General features: G+C 48.3%; 1 protein-coding gene across 1 annotated transcript in view; it reads right to left on the bottom strand.

Moving 5' to 3' along the window:
• MEGF8 (multiple EGF like domains 8) overlaps nt 1-27,854 on the bottom strand; it is a 399,920-nt gene that overhangs the window by 297,166 nt on the left and 74,900 nt on the right. Inside the window, exons 7-12 of the mRNA XM_086933057.1 lie at nt 27,535-27,748; nt 26,209-26,389; nt 20,227-20,372; nt 19,634-19,759; nt 7,442-7,602; nt 4,362-4,469 (exon numbers count right to left, since the gene is read on the bottom strand). Of these exons, the coding sequence (XP_086789183.1) occupies nt 4,362-4,469; nt 7,442-7,602; nt 19,634-19,759; nt 20,227-20,372; nt 26,209-26,389; nt 27,535-27,748 (936 nt within the window). The remainder of the gene's footprint in view (nt 1-4,361; nt 4,470-7,441; nt 7,603-19,633; nt 19,760-20,226; nt 20,373-26,208; nt 26,390-27,534; nt 27,749-27,854) is intronic.

The raw sequence follows: 27,854 nt of genomic DNA, 5'->3' as shown, positions 1-27,854 counted from the left end.
TTCAGGAATCACCAGGGCCCAGGTCAGGATCGCTGGGGGGACCTCCATGAGGTGTTGGGTCACTCGAACTCGGGCCATGTGTGTCGGGTGTAGAGTGGTGCAGACTCGCGGATTCGGTTGGAGCCAGAGTCTGGCTCTTGAGAAAGTCCAGGGTTCACGGGAGACTAATAATATGTGGGGAAGGCAGGGCAGGTTCGCTGGATTATGTGGGGCGGCTGACTGCAGGACACGTCGGGATTCCGCTGGAGAAGGTCGAGGTCAGGACAGGCTGGCAGGGCAGGGGCTAAGGCAGTTGTGTCGTCCTCTTCTTCCATCAGCACAGGTCTTCGGTCCTTCTTCTTGCTTGTCTGAGGAGGCAAGGTTCGGGGTTGCCCCTAAATACTAAATTTAGGGCTGTTTCCTGTAGGTACATGTCGGGACCAGTGGGTCCCTCTCTTGGGTTGGGCACACCCCCTATCATGCTACTCTCCCTATGTAGGGGGGCATAAGCTTCACTCTTGTTGGCTGGGTCCCCAAGTCTTCAAGATGGCGGGGACTGAGAGTTGTGCTTCGCCTCACCTCCCCCACCTCAGGGGTGGAGCTGGCAAAGGTGGGCACACCTCTCCTCCTATCTTGATTTTCACTGTGATTCTCCATCCCAAAGTGGGGGTTAGAACCGGTAGGGGCCAGTTGCCGAGAGCAGCAAATGGCTGGGTCAAGACTTTGAAGCTTCCCATTTGTGGACCCTGCCCATCCTAGGTGAGGAGGCTTGGCACCTCTACTAAGGATGTGCTTTGTTTCAGGACTCAGAGAGCGGAAGGCTCTAGACCCAGGGGTCCAGAAACATGTCTAGTGTTGGCGGCTGGCAAGCAGCCAGTCAGCCAGGACACTAGGGTTAGGTTGCCTTTCAAGGGAAGATGCCCTCTGAGTGCATTTGGCATTTAATCCCACACTAGCATCAGAGTGGGTTTAATGTGCAGAGAAGTTGGATACCGAACATCCCAGAATTCAGTAAGGCCATTATAGTGCTGTGGAGTTTGTAATGACAAACTCCCAGCACCATATACTCTTTATGTCTTTACTGCACTTACAATGTCTAAGAATGGACTTAACACTGTAGGTGTACAGGGCTCATGCAAATTTACCCTCACCAGTGGCATAGTGCACCGGCGTGTGTTCAATGTTCTGTTGCTGCATGTCCCTTCGCCGAGCAAGACGGTCCTGCTAAGTCTTTTTGGACCAGAACGATCGCCAAACGTCACAGTCCACTTCTTTGCGCTCCGGTGAGAGGCACAAGTTGCAGACTTTATGCAGTTCGGTGCACGGATACTTGGAGTGGCACCAATGGCAGAATTGAAACGGAGTCCGTTACACCGGCAGAAGACTCTGAAGAATCACCAGACCCTTGCCCGCCACACATATTCCACAGATTCCACATAGCCATCGCACCTGAGCTATGGCAGACAATCAACTTCTCCCTCAAGACTGCCACATTCCCCAACAAATGGAAGCATGCCAAAGTCAACCTCCTGAAGAAACCCTCCGCGGACCCAACGGACCTCAAGAATTTCAGACCTATCTTGCTGCTTCCTTTCACAGCCAAGGTCATCGAAAATTCTGTAGCAACCACAGCACCGAGACCACCCTCCTTGCTGCCACAGACAACATCCGTGCTCCCCTCAACCAAGGCCAAACAGCAGCCATCATCCTCCTGGACCAATCAGCAGCCTTCAACACCATCTCCCACCACACACTAGCCACTACACAACGCTGGCATACAAGGAAAGGCCCTAGACTGGATACCCTCATTCCTCACCATCAGAACACAGAGAATAAGACTCCACGCATCCTCTCGGAACCAACAGAGACCAGAAGCGTAGTACCCCAAAGATCATCCATCAGCCCCACCCTCTTCAACGACTAAATGGGCCCCCTGGCAACCATCGGCAGAAACCACAGGCTCAACATAGTCTCCTTTGCCAATGATACCCAACTCATACTCTCCCTCACCAAGGAACCAGACATTACCAGCCACAACTTTCAAGAGGGGATGAAAGCCGTCACACCTGGATGAAGAACAGCTGCCCGATACTCACCTCAGTGAAAACTGAATTCCACATTCTCGCTCTACACCCTCCGCATGGGATGACACCTGGTGTCACCCCAGCCTCGGAAACCCACCCACCCAGACAGATCAATTTTGTTTGTGTAAAAGTATTAATAAGTCATTTTATTTCTAGAACCAAGCCAGGCCTGGCACAGGTAAGTGAAATAAATGTTTTGCAAAATCGTATGCAGTGTTTTACAACTGAATGCAAGTTCAAATGTAATTGGTTGAAATACAGGTAAGTCAAAATGTCGAAATTACTTTTCAGATTACTTTTTAAGTAACTTTTTCTACTCAGTGTGATATGCCTAGATATCACACTGGGACACTTCCTAGAGAAAAGGTGAGTAAAATGAGTGTTGTACAGTTTTAGATATTCAGTTTCTCATACAAATCAACTCCACACTTGGAACAATTTTAAAGGGAAAACAGTCAATGTACTCCTATGGAGAGAAATGAAGTTATCAGTTAACAGGAGAGTACTCGGTCTTTGGGGTTGAGTTTCAGAGGTTAGAACAAGGGTTCCCCCAGGTTCAAAGATGCACTCTCAAAACACCTGAAGCGGCACTAAGGCGGCCGGGTGCTGAGGCCCAATGTTATTCAATGGGGTATAGGGGGCCTGGGGTTGGCAAAGGTGGGCACACCTGCCTTCCTCACTTGATTTTCCCACTGATTCTCCCGCCCAAAGTGGGGGTCAGAACCAGTGGGGGCCAGTTGCTGGAAGTAGCAAAGGGTCTGGGGAAGCTCAGAGAGGCGGCAAGCCTTTGAAGCTTCCCCTTCGGGGACCCTGCCCATCCAGGAGGAGGAGGCTTGGGCATCTCATCCCAGGATTTGCTTGGTTCAGGCCTTCGAGAGCAGCAGGTTCTCGACCTAGGGGCCCAGAAACCGGTCTGGTGGTGGCAGCTGGTGAGCAACCACTCAGCCTGGACACTCGTGTTAGGTCGTTTTTCAGTGGACATTTTTCATTAAATTCCACACTGGCACCAGTGTTGGTTTAATGCGCTGGGAAGTTTGATATCAAACTTATCAGTTTTCAGTAAAGCCATTATGGTGCTGTGGTGTTCGTAATGACAAACTCCAAGTACCATATACTCTTAATGGCATTACTGCACTTAAAATGTCTAAGAATTGGCTTAGACACTTCAGGGGGTACCAGGCTTATGCACCTGTACCCTCACCACTGGTATAGTGTCCCCAGCTAAAAGGGTGGCTGACCTATGCCAGGGCAGTGGGTTGTGGGCATGGCACACAGGGATATGTGCCATGTCGGGGGAGAGAAGGAGAGAAGGAGAGAGAGAAGGAGAGAAGGAGAGAAGGAGAGAAGGAGAGAAGGAGAGAAGGAGAGAAGGAGAGAAGGAGAGAAGGAGAGAAGGAGAGAAGGAGAGAAGGAGAGAGAGAGAGAGAGAGAGAGAGAGAGAAGGAGAGAGAGAGAGAAGGAGAGAGAGAGAGAGAGAGAGAGATAGAGAGGAGAGAGAGAGAGAGAGAGAGCGAGAGCGAGAGCGAGAAGGAGAGAGAGAGAGAAGGAGAGAGAGAGAGAAGGAGAGAGAGAGAGAGAGAGAGAGAGAGAGATAGAGAGGAGAGAGAGAGAGAGAGAGAGCGAGAGCGAGAGCGAGAAGGAGAGAGAGCGAGAGACAGAGAGAGACCGGAAGCGAAGTACGCTTAAAATGAGAACACGCACCATACAAAATCAAGCTTGGAGTAAAGACATCACACACATCATAAAACAGCCTCGGAGTAAGGCCAACAAAACCACACTTGGATAAGAGGAGAGACCGGGTAATTCATCACCTTGCAATCAAGACCTGGAATGACCTCCTTAAACTCCACAGAGACTTCCCTCCCTCATAACTTCCGAGGGAACCTCAAGAAATGGTTCTGCCAGATGAACTAGGCTTGATCTGCTCCTCCTCCCTCAGGCCTGCCCTACCCAGCGCCTGGATACCCTCATGGGTGCTTAGCAGCGCTATACAAATTCACATAACATGAGACATTGTGAAGTCCAACTACATACACTTTTATATCGCATATAAACGAACATTAAGCAAGTTTACAAAAACACAAAATTCACCAATTCCACATGCACGTAGACCCATAGTTCAGCAAATGTGCACAATCCAAACAGATGTATAGGACGTAGTCTTGACATATATACAAATACTTTCATCAAATAATAAACGTATTAAAACCAGTTCAAAAACGCCAAACTCATCCTTGGAGAAGTGGAGCAGTCACAGAACTCCCAACAAAATGATGAAAATCAGAAAAAGCAACTCACATTCTTGTTGCGTTGAGACGCCTGGCAGCTGGTGAGACACCAGGTGCACTCTGGATCTTTGGAACAGGTGGCATCATCGACGTACATGGAGCAGTAATCAAGGTGATACTGAAATGAGAGGAGAAACAGCTGTGAGGCGATGGCCGCTCTCTCTAAATTGCCATACGGTCACAACACTGCATGGCATGCAAAACACAAATTACAGAGAAACTGATACCGTGAGTCAACAGCCTCAGAGTAAGAACACCACACACCATATATGGATCTTAAATAAATATCCTTGAGAGAAATGCAACCCCCACCCTATACAGGTAATAGGGAAACCAACTTGGAGTAAGGACACCACAAACATCACATAGATCACATAGATCAATGTTGGGCCCCCATTGCTTCTCCGTGAGGAGTTTCCTGACAGCAAAGAGGCTGCAGGCGTGGCACCAGAGGTTCCAGGAGGAAGACCAACAACAGCAGAGAAGTTGGGATGTAGGTGGTTGTTGGGGCACCGTCTGTTCAGCTCACAAAGGTCCAGGGGCTTCGGGTGCAGGGGTGTGTTTCGACGGCTTCTTCCCAGAGCCGGTCACGGTGAGTCTCTGGATTCACACTGCAGGCACCATCGTGGAGGGCAGGAGAGGTGAGCCAACGCTGGACATGAGGTCAGGATTGCTGGGGAGACTTCATTGCACAGGAGAGCCACTCGGACTTGGGTCATGGGTGTCAGGTGCAGAGTGGGCAGGAGACACGGTACCGCCTGGATCTGGAGTCTTTGGAGTAGGATTTTTCTGGACGGGTCTGCTGTCCACCGGAGATTGGAGTCTTTTAAAGGCAACAGTCCTCCCAGGGGATTCAGAGGTCGCTGTTGCAAAAGAGGTCGCAGTGTCGTCGAAGCAGGAGATAGGCCAGTAGGGCTAGGGCCACAGCAGTTGCCATCTTCTGGCTTCTGCTGCAGGGGGTCTTCTTTCTTCTTAGATCTTCGCAGATCTGAGAGGCAGGTCTGAAGAGCCACCTAAATACAGAATTTAGGAGGCGTTTTAGGGGAGTAGCAGGTAGGGCCAATAGGCACCTTACCTGGGGTGACTACACCATCTGTTATGCCACCCTCATGTGGGAGGGAGCATAGACCTAGCCCTGATTGGAGGGGTCCTCCCATCTTCAAGATGAAGGGGGTTGAATGCAGTGCTTCACATCGCTTCCCCCCGCCTTTAGGGTGGGGTAGGCAGAGGTGGGTACACCTATCTTTTTGAATTGCCCGCCAATATTCCCCCCCAGAGTGAGGGTGAAAACCAGGGGCTGCCATCTGTAGCTAGCAGCAGAGATTGGGACCACAGTACAAATGCAGCAAGCCTTTAAAGCTTCCCCTCTTCGAGCACTGGCCCATCCAGAGGGAGGAGGCATGACACCTCTGCCCAGGATGTGCATTGTTTCTGGTCCCAGACAGCAGGGACTCTCTACCCAGGGGTCCAGAAACCGGTCTGGTGGTGGCTGGCTTACTGCCTGCCTAGAGAGATCACTCCAGGGTTAGTAGGGATTCAGGGGCACTTCTGAGGTGCCCTCTGAGCACATGGTACAATAAATCCCACAATGGCATGTGATTGTGATTGTGATTAAGTTCTTATATAGCGCACTACCATTCCAAGGAGTATCTTGGCGCGTGGAGTGTGGATTTATTGAAAGAAGTAGTTTGGTACTCCTATATTCTTTTTTTCTTTAATTTCTTTATTGTTCAGTGCATAGCCTTTAAAACAAAAAGCATTTGCTAATCAATGAGATACAAATTAAATTGTATACAAATTAAATTCTGCAGTATACAACAATATATAAAATTAATTATATACCAACAACCATCCCCATATGCTCAATCACAGGTCCCCATATCCAGACCCCCAATTTTTTCCGCTTTACTGATTTTAAACAGTACAAACTATATTCCAAATTAAAAATATTATAGAACTTTGCTCGCCACATCTCAAAAGATGGGGCATCGAGCTGAAGCCATACCGAGGCCACACTTAATCGTGCTACTGCAGCTGCTATAAATATAAAGTATCTAACTGGGCGACAAACTTGACCCACTTTTACACCCTCTCCAACACCTGTTATCGACCTCTTTAGTGATATGTACATCTACCCCCGTAATTTCTGAAAGGTATTGCTCAATGCATTTTTTAAACTGGAGGAGGTCTATACATTCAAAAGAAATATGTACAATATCAACCCTTTCCATAGCACATCTAACGCATTTCCCATGATGTCCCCCCCCCCACTTTATCAATCTAGCGGGTGTATAGTATAAATGAAATACAGTCTTGAGCTTTCAGACTTGCTGTCAAAAGAATGCTCCCAGCAACATCTATTGGTTATTGCATAAATATGCCTTCAAGCCCTAGCCGTACCCGCCACTTACTATCGTGAAAATCTAGGTCATCTTTCTGCGTTAGCAATCAATGCCTCGAACAGTAAGGTTATATCTAACTTTAGCCTCTGCCACACCTCTGGGGACTGTGGACTCTGGGCACACTGTACCTTACTTTGGTGCAGTATATATAGAGCCACTTTCTTACACCAACATCCTACAGATAGGTACAACCCACACCATATACAGGTAACAGACAAACTTCACGTAGATTAAAAATCGAAAAGCCTTGTCCCTTTTCCCTTCCTCGTGCAAAGCAGAACCTGGCAGAGTGAGAGGAGAGCAGAACCCCTCTTCATTTAGTCCCAGCATGCTTTGCTCTCTTCATCCAGTCACAGGGAGGTGAATACTTTCAGCCTACTCATCCAGCTCTTAACAATGTACTTGAAGGCGATAACCTTCTATGCATGCCCAGTGTGCACCACGGGGTTCATGCCCTTCGTCTCTTTAACCCACATCTCCAGGAGCAGTGTCCATCAAAAATAAATAATCCGTCCCTCTTATGCTCCTAACCTAAGCCAGTGCCACCCACTAGGAGAAGGCTTGTCATTCAAACCCTCCTCATCAAGCCCCACTGCACATTAACGGGAGGCAGCCTGTCCCTGCGCACTTTCCCCTCTAACTCCTGAAGGTCACAGGTTCTTAAATCCTGAAGGTCACAGATTCTTACCTCCTGTATCCGCACCTGGAATACAGAGACCGGCACCTTGTAAGCCAAGAGATCTCCACGAGCTACCCCACTGTAACCTCCTGCTATCAGCAAAATGTTTCCATTCATCACTGCCGCCACGTGGGAGTAACGACCCCTCGCCACAAACTTTCCATCACGGCCTGAAAAAGAACCAGACAGGACACAACATTTAGGGCATGACGTCACTTGTTATTCGTATTTCCTGTCCAGCGTGGCCCACCTCTCGGACCTGCAAACATTCTCCAGCCTCTCCCAGGAATGCATACAATGCGGTCTTCAAAACCTTCCTATATGGACCCCGGCTGTAAATCTATACTCTGATCCTCCCCCCTTCTATGTCTAATCCTTTACTCTGGGCTCGGACTCCAAAACCTTCCTTCTAACACTGATTCTGCAACTATTGTTTTAGCAGCTATCGTAATTTATCACCTCTTTACCACGGACCAGAATCTCTAAGCTGTTTGTCGAAGCTCCAACCTTTGTTTTGGGTCCTCTGACTTCAAACCTCAGCAAAGCATTTAGTCCTTGGATCGAAACCTGTATTCTGATCTGGTGTTCTGTGCCGCTACGACCATCCTCCTCTGAACTCCCTGAATATAAACTGTATGTAAACTGAGCCAACTTTAGCACATGACTTTAGCTACCCTGTAAAACCCTAGTAAATGTTACCCCCGTTAACTAGGGCATGAGTACTGTGGAAAATTGTTACGATTTGGTGAACATCATCTGCACCATCTTGCCTTTTTCCGATGCCACACTTCTTGCCATACGCTCCCACCTGAGTCTGTTTTTGATCAGAACCGCTCTCTGCACGTCCCTGACCCCCAACCCGGTTCTGCACCCTCGCCAGCGCCCCCATGTACTAGTCACCCCCGCTCTCACATGCCTTGCGCGTAATCGGCAGCCATTCTAAGCACCATGGCCTCCCTGCCCTCGCTGATAGCCAGCGCGTCTCTCACTTTTTCTTAACCTCACAGGCATCCCCCGCACGCTGACAATCCCCCTCGCTCTCACATGCCTTGGGTCATCAACCCCTCTTCAGCGCAAATCTGCCTCAGAATCCCACCCTGTTCCCAGCGCGACACCTCCCTTCATTCCTTTCATAGTCTCAGGCCCTTTGATGCAAACCTCCCTTTTCTGTGTGCCCGTCTGTCTTCCTTGTTCCCAAGCCACCACCTGGCCCTGCGGATACTGTTTATTACCCCGTACAGTAGGAAGCCTCCCCTCCCCATCAAAAGACCCTCGAGCCGATCAAAGCCCCCACCCTACGAGATCCGATCAAACTTCACACATCCCGTGAATCGGCGGAATGTCCTGCTGCGCGATAATCATCACCTGTTGCGACCGGGGTGGGGAATTCAACTGTAAATGCATGTGGGAACGGGCCTGAAGGGGAGATTCCGAGGATGTTCTTTCAAATATCAAAGTGTTGCAAGAATGTGTTACGTGCAATAAAGATCATAAACCAGAGTATAAGAGGCCAGGCCTCAGAGATGTGGCTAGAGCACCTCGTGACGATACTTGCTGTCCGAATTGATGTGTTCTCCTCCGGAGAGAATAAAACTTCGTTTCCTGCCTTTCAGTCTCCAGCGCCTGCTTCTTCATTGATTAATATCGGTGGGTCATAGAGGCGACATCGCCGGGCAACAAAAAGGGTCTTTGGTCACTGGTTGTCTACGACCCCTTTTTACAATTGGCGCCCAACGTTGGGCTCGAACGTGGATCCAGTGGGAGAGGTCCTGACGACAGAGTGAACGACTGCAACGATCGGAAGGTACCCTGTCCGATAGACCCTCGTCTGACAGCCGATCATCCGAACTTCACTGATTCCGAACGGACCTCTCTTGAGTGATCTACGGTCCTGACTGGGAACCATCAGGAGTGCCACGAGGAGTACGAAGAGAAGAGGACGATCGGGCGCTGGATTCGGAAGACAGGAAACTGTCCATACGGTCCGGGTAAGGTCGTGTAAACACGACGAATTGCGGAATGATTGATGATTGATGGAAAATACTAGTATTACTCTTTGTTAATTTATTTGGAGTTTCGCTGTCGGCAAACGGAGAAACAACCGGCTCTCTCTTTGCAAGCAGTGAAGGATAGGTACGCATCTGTCGGACCTATCTTTCTCCCCCACTGAACAAATTGCCCCTCCCCATTGATTAACTGTTACGGATTGTTTTCTGGAGACTCTCTGTCTGCAAACAGGAAAGAATAGGTCCCCCTCTTTGCAGATAGTGAAAGGGTAGGTGACGCAGACCTTTGCGGGCCTACTTATTCTCCCCATTGACCATTTTTTATTTTTATTTGTTGACCAAACACTGATTGCCCGAATATTGGTTCATGAGGTATTCACTGCCTGCAAACAACGTAGAATAGAAATATTCTGTCTAGTCTTTGCACGCAGCGATAAGATAGGTAGTGCTGACTATTATCCCCATTTGTGATCCGTCATGCCTGTCTTCTCCCCACTGATGGATAGCTGGTTCAGCCCGGACCGTTTATTAGAGGTGGACCATCTAGCCCCGCTGGAAGGCACCCCTAATAAAGACATGTTCACAAAGTATGGATTAATTACCATAGCCTATAGTAAGCTATGGCACAAGTATACCAAAGTAAACCAAGAGAAACAGTGGCCACTGATAGGATCCTTCGATTTAGACAAAATAGAAACGGTGGAAATAGCCCTTCGTAATAATAAGACAACACCTATTATGATCGATAGTCTCGGTATGTGGCGCAAAGAGGCTACGCAACGAAAAGAAAGAGACGAAGTCAAAGTAGTTAAAGAAGCGCGACAGGCAATCCTCCAAACGTCTGGTAGGCAAAAGGAAGGGCCAAAGACGACACAGTTCCGAGGATTAGAGACAAAAAGAGAACGATGTAAAGGGATGTGCCGGCGGGACAACCCCGAGACACAACGACCCAAAAGTAATCCCCCGACACTATGCACAGGACGAACGGATTTAAGGCAAAACCAATGTGCTTTCTGTAAATGTCTCGTACACTGGAAAGCCCAATGCCCGACTCTACAGAACATAAGTAAGAGCGGAGGGTCGACAGAAATAACAGGCCGGCAGAAAGGGAAAAGGCGCGAGACAAAAACAAACCAGACTACCACGGACAGGACGGATAGAACCACCACGTTTGATTATGCTCGATGGCACAAATTTCGTCAGACCAATTTTAACGACATGTTATAGTTCTGGGACTGATTGCCCCCCCCCCCGTTGCCCCCCCCACTCTGAAAAACAAAAGCAAATACAGGCTTACGTAGACAACCTCCCGTTAGAAAAAGGACTCAGGGAAACCAAGCATCTGTTATATAATTTAGGATTTAATTACGGTAAAGATAACACACAACCAACGATAAATAGAAAAACTAGTAAAACATTCTTTAAAGTAAACTGTACTAATAGGAACAATACAAAACGTATTACGCTCACTCCGGAAGTTCTCAAAATGTAACAGGTCAACGGTCCCGCCCATCCGGAAGAGGAAAACCACAGCACGTGTGGGGCGGGGCCTGCCACCAGCCATAGACCAAAAGAAATTGCCGGTGAGAAGGTACAGGAGGCTCCATGGGCCGACATGAAATGGTCTTCCCATACCCTCCTTCCTGGGGTGCCCCCCCCCCCCCTTTCCTCGGGCCACAAGTAGGGAGGGGGCGGATGAGGATGACCCCCTCCCTCGTGTCTCCTGGTCCGGCCATCACGAATTCCTCCATCGAACTGATGCAGGGTGGGCTGGGAGGGAGAGGCGACGCGGACGAGCCTCTCCCACCTCCACAGGTAGGAGGCTTCCCTGCCCTGGCCCGGCGCCGAAGTCCTCCAGCCGGGCGGCGGCCATATACCTGCGCAGCACAGAACTTACAATGTCCGACGCACATATATTTGCGTAGCACAGGACATACAATGTCCGACGGGCATACTTGCGCAGCACCGGACATACAATGGTCCCCCAAGAGTCGGAATCAGGGGTGTAGGGTGGTCATCATGTGCACCCCTGATTCAAAGGGACGGCGTGGGATGCGCCGGGAGAGGGAGGCGGCACGGACGAGCCTCCCTCACCTCCCCAGATGAAGGCTCCACAGCTGCACCATGGCGCCCCGAACCAAAATGTCCTGCTCCAACAGCATGATGTTCTGTCTTTGTCGCCACGAGAAGTTTTCTTCCGCTCCTGAAAGGCACGACGAAGGGCGGCTGCTGCAGGGTCTCAAAATGGCGTCTGGGCCCTCTGGAAGGCGGGTCTAGGCCGCTGGAGTAACTTTGTCCGAAATTGCAACTCGGGCACTTGCCCACCTGGACGCAAGCCCCCACCTTCGACAAACATCCCCTCGACTTTGAAGATTCTACCAAAGTCCCAAGAGCCCTTGGCCCCATCAGGCTTCCGGTGGGGAACAGCCGCATTGATCACTAATGAAATAACCACGACACAGCCACAAGATGGTGGTGCTCTCGTGTCTGCACCAGCTTCAGTCTGAACCACCCAGGAACATTATGGGCTAACGAACTCGCGTAAGTTCCGGCTGAACATCAACGTGACCCGGTAAGATTCTACCTCCCCCCCCCCCCCTTTTTGATTGACGGTCCACACCACCAGCCCCTCTGTTAGCACAGGTTTTTGAACTGCCGAAAGGGACTCTGGTCCAACCGCCAATCGTCGGAGACATTTTGCCCCTGATGCTACTTCCGGACTAAACCGGCCTCGCCCAAAATGGCGCCGGTATCAATAGGAACTAACGGACACCTCGTGGTGTTCTTTAACTAATGAGACTTGATGTACTAAGATATATATGTGAACCTTTGCACACTTGACGAAAAAGGGAGGAGGGTTCACTTGGCGAACATTTGAAAGGGGTCCCGTCAAAATGTTGATTTCAATGAACGATTTATTTTGATATTTATTGTAACTGGTACATAACGTCGCTTATGATGCACACCCACGGTACACACCGAGGAAATGTGATTACAATGAGCTTGACTGTGTTTCCATTTATGAACTGAAATGCCCCTGATCCCTCATCACTTAATGAGGCGTTTTTAGTTACTTGCAAATAATTAATTAGGCCTTTTTAACATGTTCTTATGCTGTAAAATAGCCCCCCTACTGTATGTGCTTCCACCGTCGCCATGTCCGGCCAAAATATGATTGCACTCTCACATTTTACGTACTGAACGATTATGCAAATAAAGGTTTTCCAAACTATGAATGGGTATCACATACTTTTGTAAATGTGGGAATTGGTGGGAGGACTTTTCTGTGCACAACCGTTTTGCTCTCTATTTAAGGTTATTAGAAAATGGTTGGTCGGCCCCGGATGGATGATTGAATCTAAGGTATGATACGCTGCCTCCAAATGTGCGACTAGGCTCAGGAACTAACACAGGAAGAGGGACCACGACTTCTGAGAACGGGTGAAGTGAAGCGGTACGAATGACAGAATGTTATAAAGGTATGATACTCGAAGGTGCTAAGGAACAGGGTCGGTCGAAGAACTGATATGCTTTAGAACATCACAGCATTGAAGATGAATTAAGGGTCCCGATAGCTAGATACACTTCCAAAAACCAAATACCTTGCGCCAGGCGCCCCTGGTTTCTTCTTAGCGTTTCCCTACACACGATCTAAAATACCACACTCGGACCGTCTCCCCCCATGAACAACCTATCGCTCGCCACCCTTACCACACTGCCCACCCCTTTGACTTCGGAAACCGAGACCCCAGGGATTATATCCTGAGGGGATAAGACGAGTATGTGGTAAGTAAAGGACTTTCGTGCCCGTACATTTGATATGCTCGAATGTTGTTCCCCCTCCCTTTTCCTTTTTTCCATCTGCAGGTTACATTGGAGTCACGATTAGGGCATCGTAAAGGATCTGGAGCCACGTCACGTCCGATACATGAAAACGGACTAACGCTGCAAGATGACACAAAAAGGCGCCCAACTCAATGCACGACCTTTTTGTACCTGACCTAATGCTCTTCCGTCCCAAAACTGCATGCTTTCTACATCCTAACACAGACCCGAAACGTCTCATATTGGGTAATGCACTGAATAAGCCTAAATGGTACACAGTCACTCTCCAGGACACATGTGTATCATTTAGCCTATCGTTGCACATCTCTCTCTCTCTCTCTCTATCTCTCCATCTTTCTCTCCCTCTCTCTCTCTCTCTGTCTCTCCCTAACGACTGGCACCTAATTGGCGAACCTGGTGTACCACCCAATTGGCTCCAAATACCACAAGTATTTGCACAAAATTCGTTTTTAATAAAATTGCATTGATGCCATGTTAATACCTCTCCTTTTCTGCTAAATATTGATGAAAACTAGATTGGCCGAAAAGAAAGGGATAGGTAAGACGACTACGGTTCCCTAATCTGACCCGTAATGAGGGACTACTTGTCAGTGGCTTCTACGATAAAATGTCTCTGGTAACGCGACCTTCCCCGTCCCAAATTGTCTCAATGCCCCTATCAGTAAAAGCGATCGAGACATACCCGCCTTCCCAGGACACCATCAGTTTTGTATCGGCTGCCCCAGACGAGAATTTGAAAAATGTCCCTTGCTCCAATTCGCTGTGTTCCTAGTTGTTTTCCATAAGACCCCACTCACCCCAAAGATGAGTTTAATGGTTATCGCAAGCCCCCCGAGTTTTTAATGAAGTAGCCAGGTTGTAAGAAACGATGTAGAAATTAGAATGATGTTTACAAAGTTAAAATTAGATCGAAAAATGAAAGAACTTGTTGCAGTAAACCTTGTTGAAAATAAGATGTTTAGCTAAAAGATAGGACGCATTGATGTAATGGAGAATCGTTTAGCCTATGTTCATTCCTCAGAAGGATGCCTATCAGACTATGGTGAATAACACGTTGCACTTTTCCGTAAAATACAAAGCCCTGAAGACCGGTCTAGCCTTGCAAGACTCGTACTAGGGAAATGGGTCTCTACCAGGAGAACTGACATGACTGTAATAAACAAATGCAATGAATGGGTATCAGACCTCGTACCACGACAAATGAATGTAATAACCAACAAAACGCCAAAGAAATAGCCACAAAGGGAAGTTGTTGGGAATCCAGCAAACCCATCATCAATTGTTTATACGTTGGCTGCAAACCTCAATGTAGCGGATGTTTACCCCAGTTGCTTGGTGTTGGGAGAGAAATAGATTTACGTAATTACCTTCCTCTGCAAAATCTCTAAAGACTGTCTTTTCAAACTCATTTAAGGGTACCACTGTCGGAGGAGAAAGAGACCGGATGTGGGAGCACGCGGCCTGACTGCAGACCGTGGAACCTCAGCGACGGAGGCCAAGGCGAGACCACAACAGTAAGGAGTTGCAGGACGAGGCACTGTTTCCGACAAAACTAACGGAAAGGGCTGACCTGAGGCCCCTGCTCTATGATCGACGTGTGCCGAAAAGTCCCCGCTCTCAGAGCCTGGTTATGGACCCGCCTGTCAAAAAAAAAAAAATTCCGTCCCCCTGATCTGTTCCCGACTCGGCCCTGCTCCATCCCCGCTCCTCCGACCTACCATAAGGACTACTCACACACACCCCCCCTTCCACCTGAACTTTCAAAATCCTCTAAATCCTACTGAACCATCCAGAGAAGGGTATTTCCTGCGACTAAAGGGAGGGAGCTCCGACTAAGTAGACCACGAACTATGTTAATCTCAGAACGGTGACCTAAACTCCACCAAGGGTCGCTCCAAAGAGAAGATGAACGAAGTATGTGGTTCTACCCGCTGCTGAGCGCCTCGAAGATGATGGAAGCAACAGGAAATACCCACCACAGAGACCCAAGACTCCACAACTCAAAGACAATTGCACTTTCCATCGCAATCCTTTTCTGCCTCCTAATAACTATGCTCTGAGTTATGGAAGAAAATGTACGTGCTCCGAAACCAGAACGCATTTCTCCCATGAGGTCTGGCGAAACAAAACAAAGATGTACTCCCGCCCGCAGATCTCCAACGACTCAATCCACATGAACATTCCTGTTGACAGAACGAATTGTAATACAGGTGCTTAACAGTGCCAACAGAAGACGACAAAGAATGCTGAGAACTCACTAATGCTGGTCCATGACCATAAGACACTGAGAACTCTGATTATTATTTTTATTATATCTCATTTCTCTCCCAACCACCATTGAATTGACTATGCTCTAACCGAGTACAAAAAGAACGTACTTACGTGGTAACCTATCGGCTCCTATTCCGAGTGACTACAAGCATCCATGATCTGTACCCAACGCCCTCGCTACATAATTCTAGTCTGATATTATACCACTATGACTTTCCTGCAACAAGCTTAGCGATGAACATGCCTACTAGATGACAAGATTTTCAAATGTGATGTTTATAATGTGATGTTTATGTACAGTTCCTTTGCCTAGATCTCCATCCCCTTACTTATGGCCACCGCAGTAGAGATAGATAGGAAATAGGCCAGCAAGATGTCTTGGAAATGTTAAAGGGAGGACTGTGGAAAATTGTTACGATTTGGTGAACATCATCTGCGCCATCTTGCCTTTTTCCGATGCCACACTTCTTGCCATACGCTCCCACCTGAGTCTGTTTTTGATCAGAACCGCTCTCTGCACGTCCCTGACCCCCAACCCGGTTCTGCACCCTCGCCAGTGCCCCCATGTACTAGTCACCCCCGCTCTCACATGCCTTGCGCGTAATCGGCAGCCATTCTAAGCACCATGGCCTCCCTGCCCTCGCTGATAGCCAGCGCGTCTCTCACTTTTTCTTAACCTCACAGGCATCCCCCGCACGCTGACAATCCCCCTCGCTCTCACATGCCTTGGGTCATCAACCCCTCTTCAGCGCAGATCTGCCTCAGAATCCCACCCTGTTCCCAGCGCGACACCTCCCTTCATTCCTTTCATAGTCTCAGGCCCTTTGATGCAAACCTCCCTTTTCTGTGTGCCCGTCTGTCTTCCTTGTTCCCAAGCCACCACCTGGCCCTGCGGATACTGTTTATTACCCCGTACAGTAGGAAGCCTCCCCTCCCCATCAAAAGACCCTCGAGCCGATCAAAGCCCCCACCCTACGAGATCCGATCAAACTTCACACATCCCGTGAATCGGCAAAATGTCCTGCTGCGCGATAATCATCACCTGTTGCGACCGGGGTGGGGAATTCAACTGTAAATGCATGTGGGAACGGGCCTGAAGGGGAGATTCCGAGGATGTTCTTTCAAATATCAAAGTGTTGCAAGAATGTGTTACGTGCAATAAAGATCATAAACCCGAGTATAAGAGGCCAGGCCTCAGAGATGTGGCTAGAGCACCTCGTGACGATACTTGCTGTCCGAATTGATGTGTTCTCCTCCGGAGAGAATAAAACTTCGTTTCCTGCCTTCCAGTCTCCAGCGCCTGCTTCTTCATTGATTAATATCGGTGGGTCATAGAGGCGACATCGCCGGGCAACAAAAAGGGTCTTTGGTCACTGGTTGTCTACGACCCCTTTTTACAGTACTGAAGAGGGCTGCAGAACTCGTTGTGCCACCCCAAAGCCCCATCACCACGGCTATGCACCCTCCCACTGCAGGCTGCCTGTCTTGGTGCAGTAAAATCTGAAGAGTTGACATGGCACACAGCTGAGTGTGCCATGCCTCCCATGCATTGCATAAGATATAGGTAAGTCACACCTACTGCAGGCCTTTAGCCCTAAGGCAGGGTGCACTGTATCCTGTGTGTGGGCAGATCAGCATGAGCAGATATGCCCCTACAATGTCCAGTCCATTCTGTGATGGTGAAAGTGAACAGGGAACGAATAACGTGTACCTGGGCTCCATGAGGACTTCACTAGTTACTTAAGGTGTTTGGTACCAAACATCCTATCATAATAAATCTCCTCCGAGACCAGTGGTTGATTTATTAATAAATTCCCAAAGGTGAACCTTTTAGAGGGTCCCCTGAAACCTAACCAAAAACTAGTGGAGGTCTCAGAAATGTTTTCACCAGCCTGCCACCACCAGACATGTTTCAGTTGGCAGAGGTGAGCACACCTCTTTCCCTCACTTGTTTTTCCCACCTGCTATCCCGCCTAAAGTGGGGGGTAGAAGCAGCGGGGACCAGTTGCTGAAAGCAGCATATGATCTGGGGAGGCTCACCAAGACGGCATGCCTTTGAAGCTTCCCCTTCGTGAACCCTACCCATCCTGGGGGAGGAGGCTTGGCACCTCGTCCCAGGATGTGCATTGGTTCAGGCCCCCGAGAGGAGCAAACTCTCGACCCAGGGGTCCAGAAACGTGTCTGTTGGTGGCAGCCTAAGCAGCCACTCAGGCAGGTCACTAGAAGTTGGTCGAGTTTCAGGGGGCATCTCTAAGATGCCCTCTGTTGTGCATTTTCAATTAAATCCCACACTGGCATCAGTGTGGGTTTAATGTGCTGAGGAGCTTAATACCAAACTTCAGTGTTTAGTGTAGTCATTATCGTGTGGAGTTCGTAATGACAAACTCCCAGCACCATATACTCTTAATGGCAGCACTGCACTTACAGTGCCCAGGAATGGATTTGGGCACTGTAGGGGTACAGGGCTCATGCACCTGTACCCTAACCACTGGCATAGGGCACCCAGCTAGAGGGGTGACTGATGTATGCCAGGGCAGTGCTTTGTGGGGATGGCACAGAGGGATGTGTGCCATGTCGACTCTTCACCTTGTTCTGCACCAAGACACGCAGCCTGCAAAGGCAATGTGTGTGTGTCAGGGCACAGGATCTCTAAGGGTAGCACAATAAGTGCTGCCGCTCTTAGAGGCCGTCTCTGGTCACAGTGCCCTGGGTACCTGTGGTACCATTTACCAGGGGCTGACAGGTGCCCAGAGTTGCCAATTGGGTTTAGGCTTCAATGCAGTTTTAGGGAAGGAACATAGGCCCTGGGTACCGGATTAGCAGGAGCCCAGGGCACACTCAGTCAAAGCACATCAGCATTTCAGCAAAAAGTGGGGGCATACCATGCAAGAAAGAGGGCACTTTCTCACAGTCCACACCTGTGATATAATGCACCCTGTCTTAGGGCTGTAAGGCCTGCTTGAGAGGTGACTTACTTATACCTTAGGCAGTGCTAATTGGCATGTCGACTATGTTGTTTTTTCTGCACTAGGGCATGCATGCCGCAGTGGCAGTCTGTGTGGCCTAGGGGGGCCTCAACAGTCCCAATGCCCTAGGTACCAGGTACCATTTGCTACTAGGGACTTATGGCCGGAAGGGCCAATTGTGGAACAGTTCCAGGGAAAGAACACGGGTACTGGAAACCTGGGCAGCAGGTTCCCATTACTCTCCAGTCAAAGTTGCATTAAAAGCCAGGCAAAAAGTGGGGGGTACTGCAACAGAACCCCATTTTCGCCAGACACTATTTGCAAGAATGCAGCATTTTTATTTTTGATTAAAAGTGTTGATGCTGCAAACACCCTCTATGGGGGAGAACTATAGTCGCAGAACTTTTATTAAAATTGCGTTAACCTCAGGTGCTATGTGAAAAGTGGTACTTCATGCTAAAAGGAACTTCGATGATACAAATCACCAACACAGGCATAGAAATATTCTCTTGTGAATGCTCAATTCCCTTTGAGAGGAGTAAAAATGATTACACCAGGTCATCAAAAAAGCATTTCCATCAGCTTGTGAATATTTGTAAACTGTTGCGTAGTATGGAGTAGTGTGTGTGTAATAAACGTACTTTTTCCTTTACAAAAGAAAAAGCACAAGCTAGACAATCATTTATTGAGTGTTATTATTGTGCATCTGTGATTGGTGATCACTAGCCCACACCACCTCCCTTGAGTAGGCCTTGGACTGCTCTGCAACGCCACAATATGAGAATAAAGAGCTACACTGGGGCGCTTGGTTCCCAGTGGAGGATAAACGTGTATCGATTACTTGTGACAGCAACACAACTAAAGATCCATTTTCCTACACTTGCATTCATGGAACAAGCACATTCCATCCAGGCCTCAAGAGGGGAAAACCTCAGGAGTCTCGAAAAGGTCTGAACAAAAAGGAAACTAGGACTTCAGCCAGTACCTGGGCTAGGGGTAGAAATGGAAAACCCCTCGCGAGTCCCCACCCTTTGTGGACGGTGTTTTTCTCCCCTCCTCTCTATCATTCAACAGCTTCCCCGATGTCTACCTGCACAATGATTTAGTCTTACCATCATAATTATGAATCAGACGAGTCAATTCCCTGCTCGACACCCACTGATGACAGCCAAGGTGATAGAAAAAGATTTCATCCTCGTAACACTTCTCCTCATGATAGTGGATGTGCACATTACCACCTGGTTAAAAAAAATAATGATGTGAAAAAAGACACAAACAATGCCAACCGTTCTAACAGTACCAGCCTGCAGCTGCCGGCAGAAGACTCCAAGTCAAAAGCATTCCCAAACTCAAACAATGCCACCTAAGGGTGGCAAAGCAGAAGGCATTGTGTGTACTCGCAGAACAGTACCATGCAGTGAAACATCAACAATGATGCAGAGCGCAACACAAACATTACTGTGATATTGAAAACTGGCTGTAGTTTCCAATAGAAATTCAACAGATGAGCAAAAGGAATGCTCCTGCTGTACACACAGAATAGCATCATGGGTGAAGACGAATGAAGAGTGAAAGACACGGTTTTTATGGTACTCACTCTACAGTACATGGGCGAAAAGAACTGGCAGCAGGAGAGGGTAAAATATGCTTTTGAAGTATCATGAGCGGAAACAAATAGTGGCAATGAGCAGCAGCATGTACTCACCGAACACAACCATGTAGCTGCCGATGACAGTGGCCGAGTGAAAGGCGCGCTCTCGGGGTCCACTGTTTCCATCTTTGGATTTCAGTGTGGTCCAGTAATGTAGATCAACGTGGAATATATCAGTGGTATTTACACGCATGCTAAACCTGCAGAAGGAACAAGAAAGATCTCAGATGGAGGGTAAAGAGAGGAAGGTGCATGAGGGAGAGAAATCAATGTTGAGGGATTGAACACTAACCATCACAAAGTTTTACACCGCTGTTAGAGATTAATCACACAGACAAGACAGAAAGGAAAGATTCTCACGATAGTCAATCTACGCCATAAAAGAGGTGAGTAAGCATGGTTTAGAGTTCTTTGGGGGCAGTGAGTGTGTGCGCAACAGAAAAAGACATGAGAAATTGGAAGTGCGTAAAAAGATAGGAGATGAAGAATTGAGGACATTAAAGAACGGGCAGAGATTAAAGACCTGTTGTAATATTGACAGCATGTCCAAAGGAGAGGCACTGAGTTACTGAGAGTGATGAAGACTTGTGAGACACTGCACAAAGCAGAGAGTGAATGATTCTGAACAAAGATGACAGTCAATTGATAAAGGGATGAGATTAGGGATTTCGATTTCAAAAGCATGCAACGAGTAAATATCTTGATTGTGAAAGCGTGCAAATAGGCATTAGGCAAAAGTAAGGTCATACATGAGAAGACTGCAAAGGGGAATGTGATGGAATTTTGGAGAGAAAGATATCTAAAAATCACAAATATAATAACTTCCATCACTGTGATGGGTTTTACTGGCTAAGCACTGTAAGAAGCTGGTTCTATATATGGTATGCCACTAGGTGGTTATACCGCACACAGAGTCAAGAGATTTCCCAAAAGTGTACAGGGCTCAATGCACACCCCAAGATGCTTTATTAGTGGTAGTGTGGTCGAGCAGCCTTAAGCCTACCACAGAGGAGTGTAAGACATTTATTGCACAACATTGACAAATAATGGTCACAACACTCAAAATAGATATCCACACCAATTTTAGAAAATTAAGCTTTGTATGTATTTTATCTGAAGACCAATAGCTTCACAATAAGTTAAGTGCGTTTTTAAATAAACATACTTTTCACTTTGAAAAGTCGACACTTATTGCAATGTCTGAACAGCTCAATGTTATCATATGGAGGAAAACAATAATATGGTTACACGGGTAAGTACGCAACTTACCAATTCCAGTCTTCACGACCAAAGGTCAGCAAGAGTCAGGTGAGTACCAACAATACACCACCAGTAGCAAAGGGGCGGCAGGGTGAAAAAGTCAAAATCGGAGTTCTGCCCAATGGGTTTCAATGGAGACTGGGGTGTTCGAAGCCACACTGCTTGAAGGTAAGTAGATCGGTTGCAGAGTGTAGGAAGCTGGCTCTGTATATACTACAACAACATAAGGTATAGTGCGCGCACAGAGTCCAGTGGAACCCCAAAGGTAGGCAGAGGTAAAGTTAGGTAGCACCTTACTCTCTATTTGTGGTAGTGTGGTCGAGCAGTAAGGCTGTATCAGAGGGTAGTGCTAAGCATTTGTTGTACACACTCAATCAGCAAATTATGTCACACACTAAAAGAGTGAACTTCAGACCAATTGGTTTGTATCAAAAATATTATTTAGTTATTTTATTTCTAGAACCAAGCCAAGCCTGGTGCAGATAAGTCATATAATACTTTGCAAAATCTTATGCAGTAATTTACAGTTGAGTGCAGGTTCAAATGCAGTTGGTTGATTTACAGGAATGTCAACAGTTCGAAATTACTTTTTATTTACTTTGTAGATTACAGTACACGCTACTAATTGGATTACTTTTTAAGTTACTTTTGATAATCAGTGTGATATGCCTAAATATGAAACATTTCCTAGACAAAAGATAAGCCATTCCGTTTTAACAGCCTCGCAGTTTTTCAATGTTTAACACAAACCAACTCCACACTTAAGAATTGTCAAGGAAAAGCAGTCAATGCAATCCTATGGGAGGAAATTAAGTTAACGGTTTGCAGGTAAGTATTTATTTGTGGGAGTTGGTGTTCTGGGGTTAGGACCAGGGTTCCCCCAGGGTCGAGGATGCACTCTTAGAACACCCTCAGCGGCACTAGGGTGCAGAGTGTTGAGGCCCAATGTTATCCAATGGGGGATAGGAGGCCTCCGGTTGGTGGATGCTCATGAGAAGGCCACAAGGTTGTGGGAGCAAAGCTCCTGGTGTTAGGCAAAGGGCAAAGGGGAATCCGATTTAGTGCACAAAGTACACCCGCAGTGGCGGCTGGGTGCAGGGTGCTGTTTTGGCATCGGGTGCCATGTTATTTTCAATGGGAGTTGACGGTTTTGGATTTTGGCTGCAGGCTCCGTCCAGGAAGACGTCTGGGAGAAACCCACAGCAGGTCAGGTAAGCTGAAGGGCTAGGGACGTAGGTGCATCTCCGGTTCTCTTCTCCAGGGCGCGGGGCAGCTAGATGCAGGGGTGAATTTCGAGGTTGGATTTCACCTTACCGGGCCACTCGTGGTGGGGGGAGCTTCATGCAGAGGCAGCAGGAGACGTCAGGGAGTCCTGGAGGGGTTAACCCACAGTGGACTGGGACTCTGGAGCGCTGGGGGACCTCGCTGGGACAAGTGGGCCACTCAAAATCGGGCCGTAGGAGACGGGTGCAGTGGTGGTTCAGGCGTCTGGTCTCTTTGTCCTCAGCAGGCTCCAAATCTTGCTTTGGAGATTCTTTTGAACAGAGCTGCTGTTCACAGGAGATACAATCTTGGTTGATGGCAGTCAGTCCTCCCAGGGGTTCTGGAGGATGCTGGCTGCAGGACAAGGCAACTTTTGGCTCAGGATCTCTGGAAAATACAGACGGGCTGGTAGGGCTGGGGCCAAGTCAGTTCTTCTTTGCAGTCTTCTCCGCTGGGTGTCTTCTTTCATCCTTCTTCTTAGGTTGTGCGAGTCAAGGACTGCCCCCTAAATCAAGTACTTAAGGGGCATTTTAGGGGTATTGAGGTCAGTAGCCAAAGAACTAATGACCTTAGGGTGACTACACCCTTGGTGTGCTCACCCCACTTGGGGGAGTGCCTGCCATCTCCAAGATAGCGGGCACTGAAGATTGGGCTTCACTTCGCCTTCAGCTCGCTTCCCCCACCTGGTGGGGTTGGCAGAGATGGGCACACCTTCTAGGCTGTGCTAAGTTTTCCCGCCTGTTTTCCGGCCGAAAAGGAGGGGGGACACAAAGGAGGCCTGCTCCTGATAGCAGGAGAGACGGGGGTTGAGTTACAAAGGCGGCAAGGCCTTTGAAGCTCCACTGCCACCGATGGCTCTTCCTGTCCTGCGGGGAGGTGTGAAGACCTCTGCCCAGGAAAGGTTTTTTTCTGGGCTCAGGAAGCAAAGGCTCCCACCCCAGGTGGCAGGCAGTGTGCAGCAGTCAGAGAACCCACCAGAGGCTGGTCGTTTTTCAGGCGTCATCTCTAAGATGCAAGGGTGCCTTTTAGGGTCGGATCTTCTTACCAGCTCCTGGTCGCGGTTGGGGGGGGGGGGGGGGGCTAGGCTTCAGGTGTCGCCTAGAGGCAGGTCAGGGACCGCTGGATCTTGGGTCAGGATCGCCAGGGAGACCTCCTAGTGGTGTTTGCCCACTCGAGATAGGCCTGTGGACGGCGGGTGCAGAGTAGTGCAGATTTGCAGTGTCCGGTTGGAGCCAGAGGTTGTTGATGATGAAATCAGGTGTTCAAGGGAGACAGCCTTTGCGGTTGAAGGCAGGCAGGTCCTCCAGGGTTTTCGATATTGCTGGCTGCAGGGTACACCGAGGTTTTGCAGGAGCAGGTTCGAGGTGGAGACAGGTCCGTAGGGCTGGGGCCAAGTCAGTGGGCGTCTTCCTCTTGTTAGCTTCAGCACGGCTGTTCGGTCCTTCTTCTTTTCTTGTTGCAGGCTCTTGTCTGAGGAAGCAAGGTTCAGGAGCACCCCTAAATGCTAGATTATGGGGTGGTACAGGTAGGTAAGTAAAAAGTTGGGACCAATGGGTCCCTTCCCTGGGATGGGTACACCCCCTATTATGCCACCCTCCAGTGGGAGTGGGGCATAAGCCTTTCCCTGGTTGGCTGAGTTTCCCCATCTGCAAGATGGCGTGGACTGAGAATTGTGCTTCACCTCGCCACCCCCAGTGAAGCCATCATGATGCTGGGGAACTGGAGTTGTCGCGTTTCAGCCCATATATTCCTTATGGCTTTCCTGGCACTTACAATATTTAAGCATTGACTTAAATATTGCCTGGGCATATCCACTCATGCAGATATTCCCTCACCAGTGGTATAGTTCGCCATGCACTAGGGCTGTGAGGCCTGCTAGAGGGCTGACTTACCTATAGTTCACGCAGTGCTGGCTGGAATAGCACCCATGTCGACTTTGTCGTTGTCTTTTTCACAGTGGCATGCAAGCTGCAAGGGCAGTGGCATGATCTCTGTGAGGGGGTCCCAGGCGACTCTTCAGCTTCTATGCCCTAGCCACGTAGGGTATCACCTACTAGGGACTTACAGTGGGCTGAAGAATCAATGGTGGATATAATTATGGTAGAAGGACTGAAAGGGAAGCCGTATTAGGGGAGTGTATACAAAGCCAAGAAGAAAAAAAAAAGGAGTTGCATTGTGAGATTATGAAGAGATGCAAAAATGGAGGAATGAGAGTATTTGCAGAGTAAGGGGAGGGGCAGTGGAGGCTAGTGTGAGCAAGGGCAAGGTAGAGAAAGGAATAGAAGACAGTTTGATAGAGCACATACACGTAGGAATAGGACAAGATATGATCAGAAAAGACGCATTTAGCAAGGAGAGAAGGGAGGTAGGATTGAGAAATTAGTGTAGAATGCCTTGTAGGATTGAGAAATAACAAGAAAAGGTAGGGGGGGCGGGGTGGGTGGGTGGGTGGGTGGGTGGGTGTGTGTGTGTGTGTGTGTGTGTGTGTGTGTGTGTGTGTGTGTGTGTGTGTGTGTGTGTGTGTGTGTGTGTGTGTGTGTGTGTGTGTGTGTGTGTGTGTGTGTGTGTGTGTGTGTGTGTGTGTCTGTGTGTGTGTGTGTGTGTCTGTGTGTCTGTGTGTGTCTGCGTGTGTCTGTGTGTGTCTGTGTGTATCTGTGTGTATCTGTGTGTGTCTGTGTGTCTGTGTATTTGTGTATTTGTGACAAAAGAAGGAGACAGCAAATACTGAGTACAGAACAAGCCTAATGTCACCCAAAGGCCTCATGTAATTCTTGTGACTATGCTATGCAATGAAATTTGATTTGTAGACCGCATGGCTGCCCGAAAGCGTCCCAGCACTTGCTTAGGGAACCCGTCCTGGTATTCCCCTGCGAGATAACCCATTACTGGGCATCCCCAAGGTGAAAGCCAGGCATCCCCCTGCGAGGGGTCGTTGTGGAGATTAAGCAAGCTATTGCCCAGAGTTGCAGAGTGGGACTCCATGATTAGAATAGGCACCGAGGCGAGAATTGTCAGGTCCGGGGAAATTTGAGCCCAAGAACCACCGAGGCGGGGAATTGAACCCTGGTCCCGGGCCAGACCTCTGCATCAGGGTCTGCCGCTCCAACCACTTCAGCCACACTTCTCCACAGCAACATGGCATTTACTGACAGATTATTAGCTCTACAGAAAAGCAGCTTTTATTCTTGTGTTTGCTCATGCACATAGTTCATGGAGAACCACTAAATTGTATATTTTGTCACTGTTTGCATAAGACTAGTGACCACAAGGCTAAACAGGGGCAGAGGGAAGTGCTCTTACAGAATAAGAGTCACACAGTACCTCTGAACACTATTTACACCCACGGTATGTAAGCGAGTAGTATTTGTATAGCAAAAGGCTGGCCCAAAAGGCAGTGGAAGCTAAACATAATCAAAAGCCACGATACAATCCATAAGTGATTTGAGAGCAAAAGGGGAAGGTTGATAAATCGGGACACACCAAAGCTGCTTCTGAAGAGAGAGATGCACTTACCGTGCTGTGGAAGGTCTGTGACCACCATACACCACCAGAGTGCGAGAAGCAGGGTGAAAAACCATCGAGTGGCCAGCGGCTGCTGGGGGCTTTCCCCCGGAAGGGAGGACTGGCTCCCACTCCCAGGTCTGCAGGTGGAAGCGAAACATCTGCGAGGAGAAGACATCAACTCCAGTTCGCCCTGTTCGGGATCAGGGAAGGAAATAAAGATGAGATGAGGGCAGCACAAACACACAAATAGGAAGATCAGGGCTGCCGGAAGAGAATCAAAAGAGAGTTCAGGAGAAACTAAAACAAAGCTAATCTCTTAAGTTAGGAAGTGGTAGGAAAAGTTAAACAAGAGATTGATGGGGCATGAGAAGACAAGTAGAGAGAGCGGGGAGGAGGAACACAAGAATACCAGACCGGTTGTGGCAGGAAAAGATAAATAGGGAGCTCCCTAGCAGAAGAGCGAGTGTTATATAGAGAGGATCTAGAATATGGAGAAGAGTTAAATGGTGATGATCTGAGAAAATTGCCCAATAGCTAAAACTGTGGAGCATAGGGGAGAACAAAGACGTATGGAACAGGGAGCCGAAGGAGATTAATGGTTTTAAAATTGGAAAAAAGTATAAACAAAAGAGACAATGAGAGCAGAGGTGGTAGATTTAGAGGTCTGCATTAAGATAGTTAAAGCAGTCCCTTTGGCTCAAGAAAATTGGTTTCCGTATGAAATAGTCTTCTAACGAACTGATTCATTGTAACCCAGTTTCATAACAGGAGAAAATACTCAATGTCATTACTTAATATAAGAACAACAATACTTGCATTCAACTGTTTGCACAAGATGAAATAGCAGTAGCCTTATTTATTAATCGATTTAGTGCGAAGCTGGGCATTTTAAACTGATGTACAAGCACAAGCTGTGGATAAATAAACATTTGTATGCATTTTATAGATCATTGTAATTTAAGACAAATGTGCATGAACAGAGTGTGTGTGACTCTTAGAAAAGGGCTGGATGTGGTATTACAAATATTTCACCACAAGAAGAGTGTCTAAGGGAGAAGTTCTTGCCAAGACACTATCAGGTAAAAAAGTTAGAGAGGCCTGAGGACAGAGGTAAAAAGGAAACTAAGAGAGAGCAGGAAACCCTTGAGACACGGACCCCCTCCAATTACAACCCTGTCCGACAGGCAAATCCAACGGACGGGGTCACACACTCACTTGTCAAAGCTGGTCAGTCTCCACCCCAAAGCCCCTCCACCCTCCAGGATCATATAGCGGGATCTCCACTTCCAAAGGAAGTCATCCGATCTGTTCTGGTCAACCTTGGAACTCACTCACCTCCAAAGACATAGAGCCACACGTCCACCACAGCTGCAGCATGGTTGGCCAACCCCGGGGGCTTCTGGGAGTTAAGCGGGACGAGCTCTAGCCACCTGTCCTCAAGTGGGCTGTACATCCAAACATCATTAGCTAGCTCGCCTGCAGAGAGCTCCCCACCGAAGAGAAACAGCCGGTCATTCCACGTCACTGCTACATGGGAGTGTCTGGGTGCCTGTAGAGAAGAGAAGAGAAAAGGGGTTACAGGCATGAAGGAGGGGCCTACAGAGGAAGGGGCAGCTGAGAAACTGACAGCCATTGGGAGGTGTATGTGGCGAAAA

Source organism: Lissotriton vulgaris, chromosome 7 (assembly GCF_964263255.1).
Source record: "Lissotriton vulgaris chromosome 7, aLisVul1.2, whole genome shotgun sequence".
Taxonomy (NCBI): domain Eukaryota; kingdom Metazoa; phylum Chordata; class Amphibia; order Caudata; family Salamandridae; genus Lissotriton; species Lissotriton vulgaris.
Note: the sequence above shows the minus strand (reverse complement) of the source record. Positions and strands in the feature narration are given on the sequence as shown.